At 46.2% G+C, this 24585-nt stretch overlaps 1 protein-coding gene across 1 annotated transcript in view; it reads left to right on the top strand.

The window, feature by feature from the left end:
- SLC23A2 (solute carrier family 23 member 2) overlaps positions 1 to 24585 on the top strand; it is a 1453080-nt gene that overhangs the window by 648479 nt on the left and 780016 nt on the right. The window contains exons 7-8 of the mRNA XM_069618873.1: positions 15459 to 15547; positions 15647 to 15714. Of these exons, the coding sequence (XP_069474974.1) occupies positions 15459 to 15547; positions 15647 to 15714 (157 nt within the window). The remainder of the gene's footprint in view (positions 1 to 15458; positions 15548 to 15646; positions 15715 to 24585) is intronic.

Here is a 24585-nt window from a genome sequence, read left to right as displayed (position 1 = left end):
AAAATAGAAATGTTTCCATCCTGTAAAGATGAAGAGAAGTCTTTTGCTTTCTTACAAACAGTGTTGTGGGAAAAGACATTTCTACTGTTTTCTGATGAATCACTGTTTGGGAAAAAACTCTTTTTGCCATCCTTAAAGTGCTTTATGAAAGAGACATTTCAGCTTCTCTTAAAAACTCACAATTTAAGAAGGACACTGTGGTTATCCTACCTGAAATAATCCACAGGAAGGGAACCCCTCCTGGAATTAAGGATGATTTGTTGAATTTTCATATTCTTTTCGATACATATTTTATTAAGGAAAATTCAGAACATTTACCTTGCACCTTTGATTGTTTAAGTGCAGAGGGTCAGATATAGTTGACACAAGGACTGTTTACATAATTTAGAGGACTTGACACAGACTGATCTTTAGCTTTAGTTTCCTAGGTAGGGAACCTCTCTTTAGTATAGGGACAGAAAGGCCTTTATCCAACCCTTTTCAGTTAATAAAATGTCTAATGTTGAAATTATTACAACTTTGTGTCTGTCCCTCATTTCTATCCCTCACAGCAACCACAGGGAAGGGTACACACCCCGTGTGAATACAAAAAGTCATAACAGGAGCGTATATCGGGCAATTACAAGTACATGAACAACAGGAGAGTATACCAGGCAATCGTATGTGTCCAGACTAGAAAAGAGATATTTAAACCAGGAGAAGAGAAATGAAAACCTGGCAGAAAAACATACCAGGTGTTATGAAAATACAATTGCAAGGTGCAAGGGAGGCATGGTATCACAAGTATGACACTGACACAAAAGGTCCAATTTGTAAAACCTTGATTGAAGTTTCAATGGGGTTGGAGAAACTCCTACTTTGCCCTATAGCTAAGATGGGAGTATTCTCAACCATCAAGCAATAAATTAAACAGTCCTAGTTGTGTCTGTCAAATCAAAATGGCCTATAGTAACAAAAACGTAATGCCTGCCCTATACCTTGTACAATAATGTCAAAAGTAGAATATGTATGTAAAGGAAAGTCACTGTTCAAATATAAAGAATAAATGTGGGTGAGTCAGCTCTCCTCCCCACGTTGGACAGCACGAAGTAAGGCAGTCCCTATAAGCAAGATGAGACACTCTGGCATAGGTAGTTCATTATGTGGATCGATGCCTGCATGGCCTTCCATGTTAAAGTCTTCCTTTCCAATTTTCAAACACAGTTCGCCAAACAGTTCACGTCGGTCCCCCTCTGTCGGGCTCAGACCTCTTAAAGCAAAACAAAAGACTTGCAGGGGTTCCCTTGCTCAAGCTTCATTCACCTTCTTTAGGGGTTCCCTTCCCCTAACCTATTACACCTTCGGTCTCCCTCTGTCGGACTCGGACCGTTTCCTGATGTCGACTTTCGAATGTGCATGTTTTTTTCTTCACACCTCCGCAGGACCACTTCGACGTAACAGTTCAACACTCTTGTATTGTTTGCCCCAGTGCTTTCTTGGTCTGGTTAGTTCTTTGTCTTAAGCATCGAAGTTCAACGTCCACCTTCAATCGTCAACTCAATGCTTCCCGCTGGCTTTCCTTAGTCGGGCGTAACCCTGCCGTTACGCTTCCTTTCAATAGTTATTCGTACTTCCTAATATCGGGGCCTTTTGAAAACGCACTGTATATTTTACCCAACCCCGTGCCCCATCCCAACCCCCCTGATATCCTGGCTGTGGCTTGTGTCTCTGGTACTTTTAGTTTCACTTTTTACTTTTGGACCACAAGTCCCATAAGGCTTTATTCTTGCCTCGTTCTCTTTACACTCTCACTTACACGTTCTTTCTCTTTGTTTTCTTTATATTCACACTTTAAACTTACAGTTCCAGCATGCACTGCTTCTGTGTTCCCCAAACTGCAAGTGCAAGAATGCCTTTCACCTTCATTAACGGTTATGTTTCTTTCTGCCGTTCCAGTCTCTCTCTCTCTCTCTCTCTCTCTCTCTCTCTCTCTCTCTCTCTCTCTCTCTCTCTCTCTCTCTCTCTCTCTCTCTCTCTCTCTCTCTCTCTCTCTCTCTCTCTCTCTCACACACACACACACACACACACACACACACACACACACACACACACACACACACACACACACACACACACACACACACACACACACACACGTACGTTCCTCTATGTCTCGTCACAAGACTCACCCGGTTAACACGGAGTTGGTGGGCAGTTCTTTAGGAATTTGGGTCGAGGCCAGGGTCTCTCTACCTGCCCCTCACACACCGGGGCTTCCTTTCACATGTCCTGGGGAAACGAGCATTGCAGTGGACAGAGCCAGCAGTCTGCCTTCTCTGGCCCTTGAGAGACACAGCTCCTCAGCTGCGCTGCAGCCCCTCACAGGCACTAGTGAGGTTCTTCTTCCGACTCTCGCCACAGCTTCTTCTACTCCCTCCTGCTTAGGGGCTCTCCAGGGCCTGTCTGCAGTACCAGCTCACTCTCTATGTTGTTTGGAAACACACCTTTCATACTCTGCATATTGGTCAAGTGAAGTCGGGTGTGGATAATTAAAAAGAATTGCCTGACTTTATTAAGGTAACAACATGGCTGTTCACCATATGAAGCTGTTCCCTGTTGATCCCTATGGGAAATCTTCCTTCATCTTTGCTTACTCTTCTTGGGGTATGAAGGCAAGTGACCCCTAACTAAAGAGGAGAGAGTTCTGGCTTGAATAGGAGAAAGGGGGAAATCTTCTTTAGCTTGGGTATTTCCCTGCATTCCCTTCTCTCTATCAGTATCTGAGGTATTGTGGGACAGGTAGTTCTCTGGGAGTTTGTACACTCCTTTGTTACTGGGAGAGGAAGAACTGGGTACCGTGATTGGGATGAAGGGGGAGTAACCGGGAGAACACAATTGGGTATCTCACAAAGGGCAAATTAAGTTTGTATGTCAATTGTTGAAGGCACAAATAATTATTGTAGGTGAAGCTTCGGAGAGCAATGAGGAATCCATTGGAAGCGAACCACCCTCTGGAACAAGGACCTCTATTCTGGAAGAAAATTTGTGTTGGAGCCATTTATTCTTTTGTGAACACTAGTCTAAACCTCTCAAGGTGAAAGACATTTCCCATTTCACCTTTTGAGTTTCATTTTAGTGTGAGGATCAGAATAGAACTTTGGACACAGGACAGTATTTGTTTTGACATCCTAACACAGACAGATCCTTAGTTTTGTAGTTTTGGTTTAGGTAGGGAAATCCCTCTTGGAGTAAGGTCAGAGAGGCCTTTTCGCAACCCTTTTATTTTCAATAAAAGTATTTGACCAAAAACATGGCTAAATTGTGTCGGTTTCATTCCTGACTCCTCACAGCACCTTATTGCTATGGTTGGGGGGGGGGGGGGGAACCTTCTGAGGTGTTAGAAGCCCTAGCCCTGGAACAGCTTAAAAATCGCCCAACTCCATCTCTCCAGAGACCCATTCTGCAAATGAGCAAGCCCACGCTGGTTGTTGCAATAGGAACTGCTAATAATCATGTAGGCTAATAAACACCTTTTGGATTTTACATACCGCAGATGATGGGAGAGAAGACATAAGTAGGCCCCAAAATTATTTTTTTCATTCCGAATTGAAGACCCAAATTAGAGAGAGGATTAATGAGGGGCTACCGAAAATCAACAAACTAGGAACCCGGAATATGAGAGGGAGGATAAAAGACCACCATTGGCGAAAGAAGAGGAACCTTCAAACCCAAAGAGACCCGAGTCCCTAGAACTCCCCTAGTCACCTGCTTCTCTTGCAGAGAAAAAGCACATTTAGCTAGACAAAGGCCTCATTACGAGTTTGGAGGTAGCCATGCTCTTAACAAGGGCATGGCTACCCCCAAACCCGTGTCCGGCTCCAGGTCCCACAAAAGGTGACTTACTGGGCCATTCCGACCTTGGAAGGCCCGGTAAATCCCTTTCGCGGGACCCAGACCCGGTACGTCCCCATTCCCATTTGAGCCCCCATAGGGCTCAATGGGAATGGGGAGGATGGTAACAACGGCCCCGTTGATAACGGGGCCGTTGCTGCCATTCGGTACTGCTCGCGGGTGCCGCTCTGCACGCCTGGTCTGACCACGCGTTCCAGAGTGGCACCCGCGAGCATACTCAGAATGTTGCGGCAAGGTAACAACGGCGCCTGTAGCACTACTGGCGCCGTTGTTGCCTTACCGCAACACTCCAAATGAGGCCAAATGTCCCTCCGATAGGAAAGAGGAACCTATGGAAATGCATGATAGGAGAAGAATGGGTTGAGGTAGAGTATCAGATCGGCGCCTACATTGAGACTGCAAGTAATTATTATTGTCAATCTACCCTTTTTAAAACCCACAAACCCATCAATGTTAACAGAGTCCAGGTATCAGGTTTGGTAGATTCAGGGAGTAAGCAGACGGCCGTAAGAGCTGATCTAGTCTGCATAAGCAAATTAAGTAGTAGCAAACCAATTAAGATCACATGTGTACATGGGGACCAGGAAGTATATCATAGAACGCCCACCGTTATTAAGATCAGGGGTCAGGAAACTTTAATAAATACTGCAGTCATACCAGGACTGCCAGAAGAAACTATTATTGGAACAGACTTCCCACGGTTTGTAGAGATCATGGAGATCAGTAAACCAGTAAAAGTATATTCTCCTCTGGAGCCATCGGAGGAGGGAAGAGTTTTCACCTACCAAGCCTATCTTGAATTGGGTACCAATCCAAAACCCCTCCATAAGAATGTAGGTGGAGAAGCCTGCTGTATGAGGGGGAAGGGCGCTGCATGAGGGGAAGGGTATGTGATGAATCCCAGGGTATTGTGACTGCTCCGATGGGGGGGAGCCCCTTCCCATGACGCCACAGAGGTGAGGTAAGGCCGCTACCAGATTGTCCCCCTGGGGCTGGTACTTAGTGGGTGGATCTCATAGGTAGTGAAACCATCCATGGGACCAGTGACGACTTTCCTGGATAACATGGTATGCAACCCCCTCCATCTCCGTCCACTCACTCCTTTCACCCCACTCCACTATCTATAGTTCCTCACAAGTCTATATATTTTTGTAGGGAAGGAGATCCCATCTACTCAGACCACACTGGGACGAAGAAGAGCAAGAACAACGCAAATTAAGTACTTTTTACAACTGACACAAAGAAGATTGGGCAAGGAGGAAAAAGCCCACTGCAGAAAAAACATACGCAGTACAGTGAGTCAGAGTCAAGGCAAAACATTAAAACGGATGAAGGACTGAGGCAGATCCTCCCTGGGGAAACAGAGAGCTTGCGTGAGGCTCACCACGGAGAACAGGAGATGCTGACTGAGCCTCGCTGAACAAATGCTGTGTCAGTTGTCAGAACTGGAGAATTTGAGTTCCTGGAGCAACCGGGAGCCAGACCCTGCGGTCTAGACTTGGAAACATGGCAAGGAGACACAGGGACAGCAGGAAGGTGCACAGAAGCCCAAAGCTAGAAAAGGCAGTTCCCTTAACCCACCCAAGGAAGCTGGTAACACCACAAAAGGTACCTGGGTTACTGTAGCAGGTGGTTGTGATTACAGAGAATGAAGAAGGCAGTTGGGTAAAGTCGAAGAACCCCATCTTCCTGATTCCAGTAGTTGGGGAAATATACAAAAAGTACAAATGAGAAACAGTGCATGGCATGTTTGAGGAACCTGAGGGCGTCCTCACTTCTTCTCCCCCTGGATCCTCCTCTCAGGTGGCTATGGAAAGGCCATCGCACTTGGTTTCTGACCCTGGGGGTGGAGATGCGAGGGAAGATCACCTGGGTGGAGGGTCCTTGGAGATTGGGGGTAGATATCCACAGGCGAAACACTGTATCCCCCTTTTCCAAATGAGAACCAACAACCCCCTCCTCCTGCCTTGATAAGCTGTTGTAAACCCTCTCCCCTCAGTTCCTCTCATTAATTTCCCTATAGTACTGGGATGAGGAAGAGGTAACTAGGAGTAATACACACAAACAGATCCTTCGACCATTCTAGTAATGAGATGAGGAGGATGTCTACAGACTATTACAAGGGTCAGACAAAATATTTCACTAATTGTGGTTGGGCAATTGAGCCTGAAGATTCACAAAAGGTGGAGTCTGAGAGAACAGAGGGAGACCAGCAGAAGGAGAAATCCTGCGAAATACGAGGCACCCAAGGGTGGTCCTGTTGGGGAAACCAGGACGCTGATGAAAACTGAAGGAAACTGTGGCACCGAGCCAGGAAGGGCTGTGCAAGGCCCACAGCATTGGGAGCTTCACTGGTCGGTGCCTGCATCAGGAGCTGCGGGCCGGAGAAGAAACACAATTATTGTAAGTCACTGGCAGCGTCTGCGGGATGCAAGCAGATCTGCTGACGACCCACAGAGAGAGAGAGAGAGAGAAGCACTGCGAGCGGGCCTCGCAATCCACAGAGAAAATGTGTGCGGAGCAAAGTAGGAGGTGGCAGCTGCCCAGAGGAGACGCTGGAGACCGGTGAGTGAGAAAAAGGGATCATTCGAACCGGGGCACTAAAGGGAATACTGAATGAACGAGAATTAAAGTGCTAGACAGGGTGAAACAAGGTAAATGTTTTTGATGATTACTGCAAAGTGTGAGCAAACAAGAACTAGAACGTATTGAATACGGAAACTGAATGAGATCTTTCGGTGAGCATAATTATTTATTTATTGTGCATTTGTAAGGCGCTTATACAACCAGTAAATTGTGTTTCAAAGCACCCACAGGGCAGCAGGGAGAGAACATGGTAACAACAGGCAAATATACTAACAATGAAGATAAAGAAGTGGTCCTACTAGGCATTGTGAGCATCCAGAACATGCAAGTGGGGAGAGGGAGAAGGGAAGGGGGTAAGTGCTAGGAGTTCCCCTGGAAGTGCTGGGATGTAGGTTGCAAGCAGTTAAGTGCCTGGCAGAGATCACTTGATGAGAGTGATCAACTGCCAATAATAAGTGCAGGCCTGTGAGACAGCACAACCCAGAGGGTGTACAAAGGCAAGTGCTGGGAGGGGTCGGAGGCTGCAGGCGATTGGGTGAGGGGGAGGCCAGGACCCTGAAAGATACATGAGGCCCCTGGCACCAATCCCAATGACTGTGGTGTTTAGCAAGGGAGGCAGAGGGGGAAAGAGGAGGTGAAAAGGAGATTCTTGACGAGCTTCTGGAATTTGAGGAAATCCGGCACCAGACAGAGGAAGGGGAGGGCTGTTCCACATGAGGGAGCCAGCTGAGGAAGGAGATTGGCCACCAGCTCGCTGTTTTGGGAAGCGTTCGACACACAGGGAGTTGGCGCCAGAGGAGTGTAAAGGTCTGGAGGGCGAGTATTTGAGAGCCATTTGTAGATTGCGTGTGACCCCCTACCCCGCACCCCTTGAGCGAACCCCATCCCTCCCACCCACCCGGCCCCAGACAGCCTAGTGGATGATGCAGAGGGATTTGAATTTGATCCTTGATTTTAGGGCTTGAGAGATAGTTCCTGGGCTTGAGGCCAAGGATAAATCTTTCAGCTTTTCTGTTCTTCTGGATAAGCTGGAGGGAACGTAGAGAGGAAGATGGGAGGTTAGTGAAGAGGCTGTTACAGTAGTCCAGCCTAGAGAGTACCAGAGCTCTAGAGACATTGCGCTTCTTGGGCAAAGTGAGGAAAGGAAGGATTCCTTTGAGGAGGTTGAGTTGAAAGTGGGCATTCTTGGCAAGGTCCTGTATGTGAGGGAGGAAGGAAAGCAAGGAATCGAAGATGATTCCAAGGTTTCTGGCTTTGGATGAAGGAGAAGGGGGAGAGCCCATAGAGGGAGGCCAGAGTGAATGGAAGAAAGAGGGGACAGGAGTACCAATGGGAAGGATCTCAGTCTTGTTGGCTTTGAGGCAGAGATCATTGGAGGCCCACCAGGACTAGATGGCAGAAAGGCAGTTGGGAATGATGGAGGAAGTAAGGAGAGGATCAGAGGGAAGTTTGAAGAAGAGTTGTGTGTCGTCTGCATAACACTGGAAGTAAGAGGAGAAATTGGAAATTAGGTGTGCAAGCCGAGCAAGATGGATGTTAGGAGAGAGGTTGAGACCTGGCGGACCCCACAGGTGGTGAAAGCTGTGGGAGAGTTGAAGAGGCCAAGGATAACCTGGGGGGGGTGGGGTATGATCAGTTCAGCAGTGAACGCTCCGAGATACCTAGGGTATTGTGGAGCCTTTTTATTAGGATGGAGTGGTGGACCATATCAAATGCAGAGGAGAGATCAAGTAGAATGGGAACAGCTCGAGAGTTAGAATCAAGAGATGCAAACATTTCTTCACGGGTGCTCAGAAGAGCATTTGCCTTGCCTCTGGTTGCTGAGAATCCAGATTTATGGTTCTGTAGGCAACCGACAAGCTCAGTATGCTGGGCCAGTTGGGGGGGTAGACCAGTTCTCCAAATGTTTCCCAAACAAGCGGGTGATGGCGATGGGGTGGTAGTTATTCGCACAAAATGGGTCAGCAGAAGGTTTTTTCAGGAGGAGGTGCATAAGAGAGTATTTGAGGGAAGAGGGGAAGGACCCAGTAGCAAAAGAGTGATTGCAGAAATTAGCAAGTGCAGGGGCAAGGGAGCCAATATTGTCCTTAATTCGAGGAACAGAAGAAGACCTTTATAGAGCAGACAACTCTAGTGACCTCATCGGATTTGATAGGAGCGAAGGAGGAGAGAAAGGCAGAGGGAGGATGGGAGGCCATAAGTGGCAAGGGGATGGGAGGAGAGGAGGGAGAGAAGGAAGAGAGTGCTCAGGATGTCCTGAAGTTTTGCAGTGAAGTGAGTGGCCAATGCATTGCAGAGCGTCTTAGAGGGGAGAGGCGAGGTGGAGACTGCTGAAGGGTTTGCTAGTTCTTTGCAGGTTTTAAAGAATTCCGCCATGTTGTTGCAAGCACCAGAGATGCGCGCCTGAATGTGGGCTCTTTTCTTGGAACGGATTGAACATCAGTATTGTCTTTGGAGTAGGCGACAGGCCAGTTTGTCAGAAGGTGAGCCTGAGGTCTGCCACTTCAGTTTGCAGCACTGCACTTGAGTTTCAGGGATGAAAATTCAGAGTAGTACCAGGTGTTACGCTTGGTGACAGGTTTCCGGCGGCTCCTCATGACTGGTGCAAGACTGTCGATGCTGTTAGTGATGACATGATGAAGGTTGCTTAGAGTTGAGTCAGAGGTAGTGTCTGCGGTGGGGGTAGAGGGGAGGATGAACGTGGATACGAAGGCAGCAGCTGACGCTCGTTTCATTGGGGGGGTGTCCGTGAACATGGTTGGCAGAGCTGGGGGAGCTGCAGTTGGGTTGCAGCGAGGGCCCAGCTGAGAGGAGAGGAGGGAGTGGTCTGACCAAGAGAGAGGGTGGTGAGTGAGGGGGTGAGCAAAAGTTCAGAGTGGATCAAGGCATCGAGGTTGTGTCCAGCCGAGTGGGGATTGTCAGAGGGGAGAATGGAGAGGGAGAGGGAGGTGCAGAGGTCGCTGAAGAGAGTGTATGATGTGAATGAGAAGTCAAGATGGATGTCGAAGTCACCCATAAGAAGGAGTTTAGAGATGGATGTGAGGAGAGAGGCAGATAAATCAGCCCATTCAGAGAGGAACAGGGTGATGGGGTCAGGTGACCTGTGGATGGTGCCAATGGTCAGGGAGGAAGTGGGAGAGATGACCAGCTTGCAGGCCAGACTGTGGAAGGTGGTGTATGGCTGGGTGGGTATGAGAGAAGAAGGAACCCACTTTGGGAAGATAAAGGCAACCCCACCGCCAGCATGGTTAGAGCAGGGTTTGGAGATCTTGTAGCCATCAGGGCGAAGGGAGTCAAAAGCAGTGACTGAGCTCTCCTTGAACCACCTCTCGGTGAGAGTAAGGATATCGAGGTCAAGGTCGTCAAGGAGGCGACAGATTTCGGCAGAGTGTTTGATAGCAGAACGAGCATTAAGCATGGCTAGATGCAGCAGGTCACTGCCTTTGAAGGATTTCCGATGAGGGGTAATGGAGCGTGGTACACCAGTCGGAGGAGGGGGGAGCAGAGAGCGAGGGAGGAGTAGCAGCAGGTGTAGAAATGAAGTTGATGATTGTTAGGCAGAAACCTGTGCAGTTCCCTCTGGGACCACTGCAAAAGATTTAAGACTACAGGTGTTTGGCAGTAAACCCACTTGGTAGCAGTCTGTACCACACAGATTGACTTGGTAGCTGTGGCTGAGCAGTCAGACTTCCCTCAAGAAGAGTTGGGCAGTATACAGAGTATTCGCAATAGGTCAAGAGAACACAATAGAACAAGTAAACACTGGCCAGGGCTTGGTATAAAAGAGATATAATTATTTATTTAAAACCACATCTAGAAAAACACACAGGCACTAATAGTAAGCAATTCAAAAACACGATCACTAAAAGATATACACTCCCTTAAAAGAATATTAGACAAGTCTTAAATAAAGCCCCACTTATTTTCAGACAGTGGTGAGCGCTTAACGTAGATGGCACTCTAATAGTTTGTTTTAAAAAGGGAGAGAAAAGCGGAGAACAAATTGAAACAGATCCCAACACTTTTACAAGAACATAACAAGAGAGGAAGGCAAAGTAAAACCGTGAATTCAGAGTCAGTAGGCCGGATCCGCTTTAAGAGGATCGAAACGAAATGTGTCCAAGGTCACACGGTTGCAGTGCACAAAAGTCTTGTAATGGTTCAAAAAGGAGTTGGACCAAAGAAAGGGACCAGTTAGAGGGTCAAGGCGGACAGCCCAGTCCAGAAGCTTAAGGGTTTATTATTACCTTGTAGCAATCTTTAGAAAGAGAGGCCTGGCGGACACGGTACCTTAAAGTGGTGAGAACACTCCAGCGGGGCAGTTGTTCCTGGCAGCGGATGCAAGTCGGTGCTTCGTCCGGGGGAAGAGAGGATCTTGTCGTGGAGGAAGATAGGAGTCTGTTGCACTGCCAGTGAAGAAACCAGCCGCATAGTTTCTCAGGTACAAGGAGCGGTCCGTTGATTCGCGGTTCAGTGGTGAGTGGCTATCCGGCCGTCGGGGTGCTAGGCACGGGCAGTTCGACCACAAACCGGTCTGGGGTGCGAAGAAGGAAGGTAAAACTGGTTGTGCCCACCAGTCAGGGGAAGAAGCCTCTCCAGCCGGGAGATCTTCTCTGTCGTCGGGAAGTGGTGAGTCGGTTCCGCAGGGCTCCACCGGTGGTGTCGTCGTGGTAGGTCGGCTCAGCTTCTCCCTCGTCGGATTCTCAGGTCCTGTGGCGACTTCTGAAGTTCCAGTCCCCAAAGCCCTGCTTTTATGCAGCATACCCCCATTCACTCAGCCTAGCTGTCAATCAAACATGCTAAGTGGTGAGCCGGCTCACCACTTGGGACAATCACACAAGAGTGCGACTTGAGTTAAGCGCCTAAACCCACTCCCACACCCCCTGTGGTACCCAGACAGAGTGGCACCACTTTTGGAGGCTTCTGTGGAGAAGCCCGCCAAAAAGTGGAACAAAGGGCTCGACTCACGGTCGAATATAACAAGTAGTTTCCACTGCCACCAGCCAAAACTCGATCAGGGGGGACGGAGACGTGCCCCCTCGACTAACAGACTCCGGGGCAATCGAATTGCCCCAACCAGTACGTCCACAATATGATGGTTTGTACTGGTTTCTGTTAATAATGTGGGACTAGTAAAGCCAATAGTGACTTTACATGCCCTGGGAGACAGTAGTCAGTCCCAGGGTATGGAGTCTATGGTGGGGTGTCACTATAACACCCCTGTGTTACTGCACGGAGGGTGCTGTGTAACACACATAGTAAAAACACATGAGACCCTATGGAGTAAAGGACCCCACAGCCCATAAAACACATTACCAGTCAAAGGAACACCATAAATCATGTCCAAGAGTGGGAGAAAAAGAGTCTCACTCTTGGCAGGAGAAACAAAAAACAAACTCCAGAAATCCAGCAAAGCTGCTGGGGGACTCACTAGGTTAGGAAATTCAGCCTAAAGAGAGAATTCTCCCTAACAATGAGGGACGGCAAGCACCGGTCGTAGAGGAGGAGGAGGAGGAGGAGGAGGAGGAGGAGGAGGTTGGGTTGAGTACCCTGAGCTTTGATAGTGCCATTTCAATAGACATTAATGATACACCTGGATGATGAGAAGCCTGCCAAGAGTACTTCTGATCTAGTGCCACCATTAATGGGTAAAATTGAGTGAGGGTAGATAGCAGAGATAAGATGAGGAAGGCAAAGATCTGGAGAGGGGACAGAAAAGAGGATATTAGTGACGATCTGTCTGGAAGTTGCGCTGGGTGTCTGCAATGGGTAAACCAGGGTTGGTGGTCAAGATGTCTTTTTTTAACTTTTTTCTTCCCGACTTCATGAAAGAGGGGAGGATAGGTGATAATATAGCAGTTGGAATAGATGGGGGAGATGGTGAGTGCAGGCAGAGAGATTAGGATAGAAGCTAGAAGGGCTGCACAGCACAGAGGAGCTTACCAGGCGGCCTAGTAGTCAAAATCGAAAAACAGATGCAGTAGAAATACTTGTGTACCAAGAATGAGGATGTAGGTTTGTTAAATACACACCAGGATTTGATTTTAATAAACCAATGTACAAACAAGTTTGTTTGAAATGCGAATACTGTATTTTGCAAGTTAATAGTCAATCTGATGAAAAGCAATATAAAGCAAGAATGGAACATTGCTAAAGAGTGTGAGAGGAGCTCATGGTGGTAAAGCCCAGACACTGGTAAAGAGTGAAACACGTTGTGGCAAAGCCAGAAGGCTGGCAAAGAGAGAGCCAAGTGAGAGTGAACCATAACACAGGGGGAGCTACTGAAGATCCTGCGTGGGCAAGCAAGCCTAAAGTGACTGGTTGCGTGCCCAGAATGGTTGGACCGTGTGGTCCGACAACTGCGCCTAGACCAGGTATACCATATCTGTGAAAGCCAAGGAATTATTCAGAAAATCATTACAAGTGCCTTAAAGAGATTGCTGAAGTGAAGCAGAAGAAACCAGTCTGTATGAACTTGAAATAACTAGGAGTATAAGGTTGACCTGGAATTGATTTTGAATATTGAGAGACTGACTTTAAGTAAAAGTTGGCAAGCTGGTGTCTTGGGGAATGCGAATCCTAAGACTAATTTTGAACTGTGGTGCTTTCTTAGGGAAAGGAATACTAAGATCTTGTTTTGGAACTGTTGCCTTCTTGGGGAAGGGAACCCTGAGATTCCTTTTGAGACTTTGTGAACCTGCCTTGAACTTGGAGAAGGGGTACTGTACTTTCAAGTTGAACTTTCTGACTGTCCTTAGTTTCTTTAGGCAGGGAAATCCCATCTTTGCATGGGGAAAGTTAGGCCTTCAACCATCTTGACATTTAAGTTAATAAACCATTTGTATTTTAACTTTGAATCTGTTGTCTGTTGCATCATGATGCCTTCACACAGGTTAGTCAACGAGGCCTGAGCAGGACACGCAATAGACATAAGAGAGGGGTTTGCGACCCATATGAAACTGGGGAAGCCCCTCAAGAAAAGTACAGAAGGGTCAAGGTCCCAAAGCAGTTTAAAGAAACACGCAAACAAGGGGCTGAAGCCCACTGCAAGTCAGGAAAGCCAACAGACAGCATAAAGGTGTCTGGAACCCACAAGAAAAAGAGAGAAGATATGGAGCCAATCAGGCATATTGCAAGGCATCCCCGAGTCTGATAACCACCCAAAAGAAAAAAAAAAGAAGTAAAGATAAAGGGTCGTGAACCCATTGCTAAAAGAAAATCTACTTTCTGGAACAACACAAGCTACAGTCAAGTCTGGCAGGATAGTAATCCAGACTTGATGCTACACTTGTGAATTTTGCTTTTTTTTTTGTGAAACACAACTACAGGTGAAAAGAAGAACCACGGCCAAGTCTAGCAGGATAGTGAACCAGACTTGGTAAGACATTTGTGAAGTGAAGGAAGGGGTTGGGGGGGGGCTTCCCCCTGATACTTGGGAACTTTGTTTTTTTCGCCAAGAATTGTCAATTTTGAGTTGGAGCCCAGAACGAGAGATACCTCCTTCTGGATCAAGAAGACCCCAATGTTCCTTAGTTCATTTACTGTATAAGAAACGGAAATAGGTTTAGACACAGGACGGTGGACATTTTAAGTTTTTGGACATCCTGACAGAGAGCCCTTAATCTTTTTGTTGAGGTAGGCAAAATCCCTCTTAGAAATAGGAGCAGATAGGCTTTCCCTTTCTTTACTTTTATTAAAAGTCTTTGCCAACAAATCTGCCACCTCTCTTTCAGACTCGTACTTATGCACCCTTACATACATAGACGCCTTAACCTTTTCCTTTACTTTCTGTGCTCAGGCATTCACTACATGCTCCCTCTTGTCCGAAACAAAACAATCGGAGGGACCTTGACGTTTCAGTGATAGTGTTACAAACAGGCCCAGTCGATGTCCCTTTTCGAAGTTCGAAAACATAATGCAATACTACGCACCTACCACTTGATGTCTGCCTATGCACAGCATGTGAATCTAAGCAGACACAAGCATTAGAAATAAGATTACAGTAAGTAATGTATGTCATATGCACCCTTGCATATGCATTACCTAATCTCGCTCTATACCGTGGCAATCGAGCAAGATTCCTGCAGTAACACAAAAACAATCTGACTGAAAATAAGACTCTCAAGTTTTCCCCATAGTGTCACAATCTCCATTTGGTCGTATTTCCCCTCCTCAGCCCTACCCTGATTTGTAATCTCCCCTTTCCTACCACCAAATATAGTTTTGAGCACTTTTGTTTTTTGTTTTTCCACTGGATCACCGTGAGAATTGCAGTGCAGCATGGAGAGAGATACCAATGTTTATTAGACCAGGTGACACACCCCTATTTGTCCATTTTTTAGCAGCAACTGGCTAGATTTACACCAAACAACAAACAGGAATATCTTGACTGCTTTCTGCCCAATTTGTAAATTTGGTGCAAATCCTTCCAACAGTTTTTGCTTTGTGTTTGTTCAAAGGAGGCCTCTTTTTCTCTATGGGAACATGAATGGGTGGATTCCAAAACTAGCTTTTTACTCTATGCTTAATAAAGTTGGAACCATTTGGATTACATATTCTAGTGTGGGGGGCATGCTTGGTAATTTTTGGGAAAATTTGAACAATTCATCCAGATCTATCCAGCAAGTCAAATGTTATTAGCAATATAATGTTTGCAATTGTTAATAGGTTTCACCTTAACTCTAGGTTGATGCCCACTCTCCTATAATTTGTATACAAAATGTCATGACTTTCACTGTTCAAACTTTCTCCACGAGCAGCAGACTTCAGTCATTCATAACTCTGTGCTGTGGGTGCCGGGCGGGGAGGGGGGGGGGGTGCATGTGTGTATGCATGTGTGCACACATTTGCCATAAATTCGTCCATAGTTCCAACTTCTGTGTTATCAATTTCCATGAGTGCCTGTCCTTGAGTAGTGTGTGTACACAGTGGCCTTTGTCTGTTTTTATGTATACCTTACTTTTTTTGCTCTCGATTTGCAGGTTACCTTTGTTCCAGGCCAGTGCATTTGCCTTCCTGGCCCCGGCTAGAGCTATATTGGCCCTAGATAAGTGGAAGTGTAACAACACAGGTAAATATCATCTGACGTGCCTTGTTGATCGCATTACACTCTAAAAAGTGCATTCATCAACCAATGTATTAAATGTGGACATTTGTATTCTTCTCATAGATATATCCATGACAAATGGCACTGAACTGCTGCATACTGAGGATATCTGGTACCCAAGGATACGAGAGGTAGAACTCTGAAGTGATATTTTATATTTGCTTGCATAAGGTGCCTGACGGCTGAGCACCCCATTAGCCATTTAAGAAAGGAATATCTCTAGCAGCATTCCAAATAATGTCAATTTCTGGTTGGAACATTGCATGTTTTGTCTTCATTGGAAAAGGTATGGCTTCTTCAGGGATCAACTGCCCATACAATCGGCCAGCTAAAGCCTGCGAGAAATAAGTAACTTTTTTTAAAGAAAAACTGAGGCAGACAGAATGATATATAGTACTGATTTTGCAAGAGCTAAACTCGCTATAATAGTAGCAGTTCTGCATCACAAAAAGGGAAAAAATAGGAATGCAAGATGGGCCGGGTGATCATTCTCCACTGCCAAATTGTGGATATGTATAGAAATGTTATTTCATGTTTATGAGTTGTATACTGTACTCCACTGACATTTAGGTCCTTTGGTGCTTGTGGGACCTGAAATAGAGGATTTTTTAGTTATTCGGAAAAACAGAAAAATGAAAAGCAACTTTGCTGTTTTGTTGGTGTGTGCAGGTTAGTGGTACCTGGAATCTGTATATGGATGGGATTCTAAGTGGATTGTTTAGAGAGTACTTGATGTATCTGCATCCAGTGGTGAACCTTGTTGTTGTGCCCATAATGAAAAGATGTGTTGGTTGGAACTGTTTTAATAGTTGGTGGGAGAGATGTAGAATTCTGATGTTCTCATGTGGGTTGGGAGGGTTGTTAAATTGCAGAGTGTGGGCGACTTGGTATGCATATTATGACATGGAAAGTAGAATTTGGTTGTGGTTTTGAGGTTTTCAATTAGTGGAGACCTAGATCAGCATTTGATGTGGCCATTGTCACAGGTTACTCAAGAAATACTCGGTCTCTGAGATGGTTCTATAGTTTTTATTGAATGGTTTCTCTGGGTTCTTGTGCTGTCTCTTGTATACAAAGCACCACCCCTCCCTAGCATAGTAGTACTTACTCTCCAGGTTAGTGTATACTGCAGGATTCTGCTCCCTACTGTCTAGGATCTGCCTTTGCTAAGGAGCAGAATGGGGCAAGGACTTGATCCATCAGTCTCTGAAATGTGCTGGGGCACCCGGGAGATCAAATGGCAAGATAGTGGACTGAAACAGGCTGTCTGGAGCGGAGAAGGTGGATTAATGCAAAACCACCATTTGTTGTCAGGCTTTGATAACCGGTCTACAGGGCTTGAAATTAAGATTGGATAAGCAGGAGCTAATAGTAGCTTCTGGGTATTGACGAATCCTTGGATGTTGCCACTTCTCCCCAAGGGGGAGCCCTTTCCCATATGGTCAGGGAGGGTTAGGCTATGACCCATTAGTTCCCCTGGGGGTGCTATTAAGCCAGAAGATCTCATGGGGAGGGACCCCCTGTGGGAGGGGGGGTTGACTATCCATGGAGAATGCAGTATTCTCCACTTCAATTCCCCTCACCAACCCCACCCATGCAATTCCATGTACATGTGTCAGTTAGCCAAAATCACAAGTACTGGGACGAGGAAGAATCTAGTCAACCCAAGGGCGATGTCTAGTGTAAGCACTGCGACGTGGAAGAGTCTAGTCTGCCCAATGGAGGACTATAGGACAGGTACTGAGCCGAGGAGGCAATGCAGAAGCATGAAGAGCACTCCTGGAACCACTAGTGAACATTCTAATGGTTCCCGGATTCCGATTCTTTGAGACACATTCAAAATAGAGGAGGGAAAACAGGAAGAAAAGTCCAGCCCTCCCAGGAGTAGCCTCAAGCAAGTCAGCGGTGCAGCGGAGAAAAGCAAGTCAGACCGGGATGCGAGTCGAGAAGGCAAAGTGTCTACCGAGGGTCGGAAACAGGCAGGCCCTTCTCCCCTCTGGAAAGCAGCTGACTTAGCCTACTGAGGAAGACGGACCACACAGCCCACGTCGACAGAGCAGCCCAGAAGAAACCTGCAACTGCCGGGCCACCGTAGCTGGAAAGAAGTCGACGGAAGGTACGCTAGGACCAAAAGCGAGTCCCTGGACCGACCGGAGCCCACAGGAATGCTCTCTGAAGGCAGGAGCCAACACGGGCTGGCCGGTGGGGACAGAAGAGAGGCTAATGGGCCAAATAAGAAAGGTGGAGATGCCCTTCTTCCCAGGGTTAAGAAAATAGCCAAGTAAAATAATACGTGAAGCAGTACAGGTCAGGGACCCGCGCCCACAAGGAGAGTTCATTAGTCATCTTTCTAATCTCAGTACCTGGCAGGTTAGTGAACCAGGTCTGCCACACTACCAGCAGAGAATCCTACGGGTCTGGGATCCACGCCCACAAGACTGGAAGCCAAGTGGTGGGCTAAAGTGTATAAATCATAGAAAGAGGCCAGGGGAACGAAGTCATACCCCTGGCATTGAGGAAACATTGAGAGCGAGTAAGATACATGGAGAAGGGACATGTTCTCCAGGAAACACTGAGCAAGATACTTGGAGAAGGGAGCCATTCTCCAGGAACCCAATAGTTATGTTACTTGCCATTTATATAGTGCCTTTCGTATCATTGGTATGACCTCAAAGGGTTGGTAGGTTGACAAACTTCGGGAACCGTAGTTCAAGTGAGTAGAGAGAGGGAGAGAGCGAGGTATAGTGCGCGGGCGCACCTGATGTATGCCGCTAGAGTGCTTGTTGCATGATAGCGGCTACTTATCGGTAGATGTGGTGCTGAGGAAATCAGTTGTATGTGTTCAGTCTGGAGGGTGGACACTGACTGAGACTGAGGTCCGGCTGCGTTAGGCCTGAGGAGATGCCTAGGCTAGCGGTGAGTGCTCAGCTAGCTGTGATTTATTAGGATGATGAGAAGTTGGAGACCATGTTAGTATGAGAACGGCCATACCGAATGTGTCATAGTATAGCTGTTTTCTAGTTGAGTGATTGTGTATAGGAGAGCGTAAGAGTAGTAGTGTGATATGGTGGTTATCAGTAAAAATGCCTGCGACCAGAACGAGAGCACGACAGGGGTATACATATACAAAGGGACATTGGATAGGGTAAACATGTGATACGGTTAACATGGGGATACAGGTACATAGCATATACATACACAAACTCATCCGTTCTTCCACTTCCTCCGTTGCTTCCACTTCATCTGTTCCTTCCACTTCATCTGTTCCATTCTCTTCATCCGTTCCATTCTCTTCATCGGTTCCATTCATTTCATCCGTTACATCTACTTTGTGCACTCCGTCACTCTGTCCACTCCCTCCGCTCCATCCATCAATTCAGTCCATCCGTCCATCCATCCGCTCCATCCATTCATCAATCCACTGCATCATTCATCAATCCACTGCATCATTCATCAATCCACTACATCAATCCACTGCATCATTCATCAATCCACTGCATCCATCCATCAATCCACTGCATCCATCCATCCATCCATCTATCCACTGCATCCATCCACTTCACCCGTTCCATCCACTTCACCGCTTGCATCTAGTTAATCCGTTCTAACCACTTTGTCGGTTCCATCTACTTCAACCGTTCCGTTCATTTCATCTGTTACATGTACTTTAACGACTCTCTCCACACTGTTCAATCCATCTGGTCTATCCACTGCATCCATCTATTCCATCCATCAATCCACTGCATTCATCTGTCTATCCACTGCATTCATCTGTCTATCCACTGCATTCATCTGTCTATCCACTGCATTCATCTGTCTATCCACTGCATTCATCTGTCTATCCACTGCATCCATCTGTCTATCCACTGCATCCACCTGTTACATCCATCTGTTGCATCCACTGCATCCGCTTCACGCGTTCCATCCGCTTCACCCGTTCCATCTGCTAGTGAACAAACAACTATGTGTTTGAACTGGAACTTTACCTTTTGAGTTTGAACATTACTGAGAACATTACTGCTTTTTAGCATTACACCCTGGAACATTATGTTGTGCCTTGGAAAGGGATTGAGCCATGGGAAAGGGAGGCATTCCCTCAGGTAAAGATCCCACCTAAGAATTGGAACTTCAATCCGCTGTCCAGAAGAAGGGACCCATTCTTACGGACCAAGAAGATAAACTTCTTCATTAGTTTAGTTTACAAGTATAAGGGACGTAAATAGGTTTTTGACACAGGGCGGTGAACATGGACATCCCGACTGAATCCTTAGTATTTTAGTTGAGGTAGGGAAACCTCTATTAGAGTTAGAAAGAGGTAGAATTTATTTTTTCTGGTATAATAAAGGTTTATGCCAACAATCATGCCACCTGTGTGTCCTTATCCTCCTTCTGCACCCTTACATTATCCAGCATTAACCAGTGATCAGGAGATACCACTGGGCAAGAATGAGCTAGTACATTGCCACCTGCAAATTTACCTTGCACGTTGTCCATTGTGTATGACCCCTTTTGCTTTAAATGTTGTATATATGTGTTATAATGTTTATTTATAGATTGTCCCAAATGCTCAGAGTTAACTTCACATAGGTGTGTTTGTTCATCAGTTGCCCTGGGGAGCCAAAAATAGCTGCTGGTACCTATTGGTGTCAAGGTAATTAGGCTCTTCTAGGCTACAAGTGGGAGCTAAATAGCGCTGCGCTCCCCTCAGTTTGGAACCCTGGGTCTACGGGCGAAGACCACTCACTGGACAACATCTCAATTTCGCCCAGGTCAAGCATCTTTTTTTAGCTCCTTGCAGATTTGTTTTCTAGCCTCTGTTCGTCGATGGGACTGAGGCTAACAGAGCCTCAATCCCCATCGAGGGATTGGAGGTGTCTGGATTTTATGGACTATTCCCTGCATGCATCCAGGCTTTTCAGAAAATACCTCTGCATTCCCTTCAATCAACTTTACAAGCTCCTGATGGCGGGTCGTGAATAGACCCACCTGAGATGTCACTTAACATTTTTGCTTTAATCTTGATGCACAGTGCTGTGCATAAAGGATAACACTAAAGAAGAATGCCTTGCCCCCAGCAGCCCCCACCCCCACATTTAGGGCCCACCATCACTCAATCTACTGCTGTCTCCCTTTTCTGTCCCTCCGATTTTGCGCTCACTCCCTCTGGCTTGCCTCTATTCTTTGGTGTTGCTACTCCCTCCTCTGCACCACTGCTCCTTCCACCAAAATGCTTCTCCTCCCCACCTTCTTACCCAGTTGCACTCCTTTCACTCACACAGCCACTTCACATTCACTCCCGTAGAATGTTAAGCCCTGCCCCTTTTCTCAGCATGTGCCGTCATGGAACAACAATGGGGGTCTGGGTTGCACAGTGTCCAAGTTTGTATTAAGGAGGCCTTGCCTTCCTCGAAGTAATGTCTTTCTGTGTGCTTCGTAGCGTGGATTTAGTCACTTGTGGTCTAGGGTGTTTTCAGCACTCCAGCTGTGGTTCGCTTTGGTGCTAGGCAATGTTACTTGTGTTGTATGACTGCAAACTCTCTGCTGCAGTTTCCTCTCTTATCCTTGCTTGGCCGGTTCATTGCTTCAAGGCGCCTGGTACAGGGCACTGCTGGTTTATGTTCCGCCCGGCAGTACCTTGTTATTGCTCCTGTCGAGGTATTTCCAATTCTGAAACGGCGAGAAAGAAGCTCGTGAGCATTTGCCTAAGAGGCATGGGGGTGATTCAATTGAGTACTACCCAAGTGTAGACAGGCACTTGGCGAGGGAACAAAAGTTGAAGTCCTCAGCTGCCATCATCCCCTTCTGGGCTACGACTGGTCTTTTGCTTCCACCCTGATAGGCCATCCAACCTAGCCTGAGAGGGTTTCCCATCTTTTCTTAACACAGTCAGATTACTGACCTTGTCATGATATACAGATGTCAGAGTAAGGATGCACTTAGGTGCAGGCTCAGAGTCGTAACGTCTTGCACAATCCACAGTAGGACAATTGACGCTAGCAGTGGGAAAGCACCTATGGGGAAAAACACAGTAGAGCTAAATATGGCAGGAGAAACCCAAGAGCATACAAAAATAGAACCATCCAGTAGCCCATTGCAATGGAGACAAAAAGCAGTGGGAACACTGGAGCAAATTACATTGGGGACATCCAGGAGTAGAGTTGGTGTATGTGATGTTGTGGTGGTGGTGGTGGTAGTAGTAGTGGCGTGGAGAACATTGGGGCCCCCATGTCATTTTGGGTCCCCATGGAATGTTTTATATAGTTCCTTTACTATTACAAGAAACCTAGTCCACTGACCCATTAGAATTTGATGCATATGTCACCACCTCTGAATTGGCTAGTAAGTGGCCTAGAGGTCTCCCCAGTGGCAGGTTAGTAATTGCTGTGAAAAACAATTGGGGATTTTAAAAATTGACATTGGATGTAAAGATGTGCTGGTGAGAAGACTAGATAGCTGCTCGGAATGGGGTGTTGTACTATGGTTTGTCAATGTTTATGACCCTCCAGGGAAGACTCAACATAGGTCTGTGCTCTGGGTAGTGAAGGACACTTTGGAATCCTTGGGGTCTAAAGATGGCATGGTGATTGGGGGGGGGGGGGAGTTTAATGCATGCATACCGACAGAGGATGTGATCATTGCAGAACTAGGACACACTTTCCCCGATTCTACTGTGCAATATAATGAAAAGGGCCATTTGTGCTTGCCCGACTAAATATGCTATTTCCTGCAGACGCAGCATGCAGTTATACTAGGATTCAAGGCTGCAGTGCATCTACCATTGATTATATTTTTCTAAAACAGACGGTATTGTCATTGGTACAAGAAATAGGGCTGGCTTGTAGAGGGGAGGGATCATTTGCTGCTGTATCTTTTTGACATTTTGTGCCTGAAAAGCCCTGTTGACAATTAATAAGGCCCGAAACCGGATTGGCTGAAGTCAGGTAAAACTGGGCAGAGCCAATGAGGCTGTCGCTAGTTATCGAGGTAGCTATATTACTATGAATGTAATGCCAGGAGTAAATAATCTAGACCGGCTAGATAGATACAAGTAATGGAAACAGTTATTAATATGAGGATAGGAAAGTATGGTGGAGTTGGAAGTGGTAGACTTACCAACATTGTATCTATAGGCATCACTAGCCACGACAGGCAAATACAGATAGAAAAGAAGGGATTAAGGCACGATATTAAACGTGTAGTAAATTTGCACACAGAAGTTAACAAGAAGAAACACCCCGCTGCCCTGTCAACTGCAACTAAGGCTAGGAAAAGACAGTTCCAAAAATGGATACGAAAGCATTAAAAACTAAAACAGAGAGATAAATCGATGGCAATTGCGTTACATGTTCGTAACGGTAATAAGGCCGCCTTTTGGGAACTACTTACAGACTCAAAAAGTAGCAACCCCTCTGGTAGGTGGTGTTGCTAGTGAGACCTGGGAGCTGCACATTGCTAATACATTGGGGAAATCTGAGGGTGACATGCAGGCAGTTGTATCTTGTGCTGCGAGATGGGAAGGCGCATTTACCGTTATCGGTCTTGCCAGATGTCTCAGGCAACACATTAATCAGGATTAACTCGGACCTGTGGGCTAAAGTGTTATTGGACTTGTTTCAGTGTATACGCGAGATTAACAACACACCTAACAGCTGGACCGACTCTAACACTGTGCCTATATATTAAAAAGGCTGTAGGAACCTCCCCAGTAATTATAGGATGATTGCAATGTTTGACATACCAGAGGGGAGTGCACCTGATAATGTTATCTTTGCTGCAGTATAATACCTGGGAAAGTTTCTTTCAATATACCCAAGACCCCCCACCCTCCAATAGTTTTTATTATCTAAGGGTAATACTGGGTGCCAGAGGGCTTAAAAAAAAAACATTTAATGTACTATTGCTGCACACATAAATTCATAGCATCACACAGTTATTTAACACCCACGAGTTGCTTCTCACCCAAGGACTCACTGGCAGACTTCAAGGCGTGCACTGCACACTACCCCTTTCAGACCCAGTTTGTCCAATAGTGTAGCACCACGTATGCAGAATGTCAATGAGGATTATGCCGCTGCAGGGGCATGCACTGCTGCACGTGAAAGAAGTAAATAGACTTTTCAATCAAAGCTTAAATCTTTAATGTAACATAGAGAGAAGGGGGCGGTGCCTGGTTCACAAATATACCAGCCACCATTGGTGGCTGGTGAGTTGTTTTTTTGGAGGGAGTAAATATTTGCCACAAGTATGTGATTGATTGCGACTGAGCAGCGGGAGCCCGAACTAACGAAAATGGGTTGGGGGTGCCTAGGTGGATTCTTCACCCTCGCCAGAGTAAATATTTTGAATAATGAGTTAAAATGGTGCATTACAAAGCACACTTTCTGGGAAGATGTGGGTAAAAGGCCAACAATGTGGGTAAAAGGCCACCAATCCGTTTTGTAGGGTAAATCATGAAAAAAAGTACAATAGATGCAAGTCATCAAAACTGCACAGGGCATTTCCCAATGCATTATCATGCCGGTCCCTGCAATATATGCCAGTATAAAAAACATTTGTATGCTTGCTGTGCCCATACATTTCCATGCTGGCTCCACTAATGTATGCTAGTATTCCCATATAAGACCATACTTATGTTTGCTTAAAATAAAAACTCTATAGTATCATTACTGGCACAAAACTGGCTCTGCCAATATATGCCATTGGTTTGGCTATTAAAAGTGACATGTCATAATAGGAACACCTGTCCATACTGGTTCCAGTGTAAGCCAGTTTAGACCCATAAGAATACCTATCTTGCTTGGTTCATCATATATGCTCCGTTTATAAAAAAAAAAGTCATGCTACCGTGAAGAATATTCAGTCCGCTACGCCAAAACATCAGTCTAGCAAGGTAACACTACTTATCATGCTCGCTTATTTAAAGATGCAGAGTAATAAATGTCATGCCACAGTAAGCAATGGCTAGACTGACTGCACCAAAATGCCAAACACTCACTAACACA

This window comes from Ambystoma mexicanum, chromosome 10 (assembly GCF_040938575.1).
Source record: "Ambystoma mexicanum isolate Mex_15411 chromosome 10, UKY_AmexF1_1, whole genome shotgun sequence".
Lineage (NCBI taxonomy): Eukaryota > Metazoa > Chordata > Amphibia > Caudata > Ambystomatidae > Ambystoma > Ambystoma mexicanum.
Note: the sequence above shows the minus strand (reverse complement) of the source record. Positions and strands in the feature narration are given on the sequence as shown.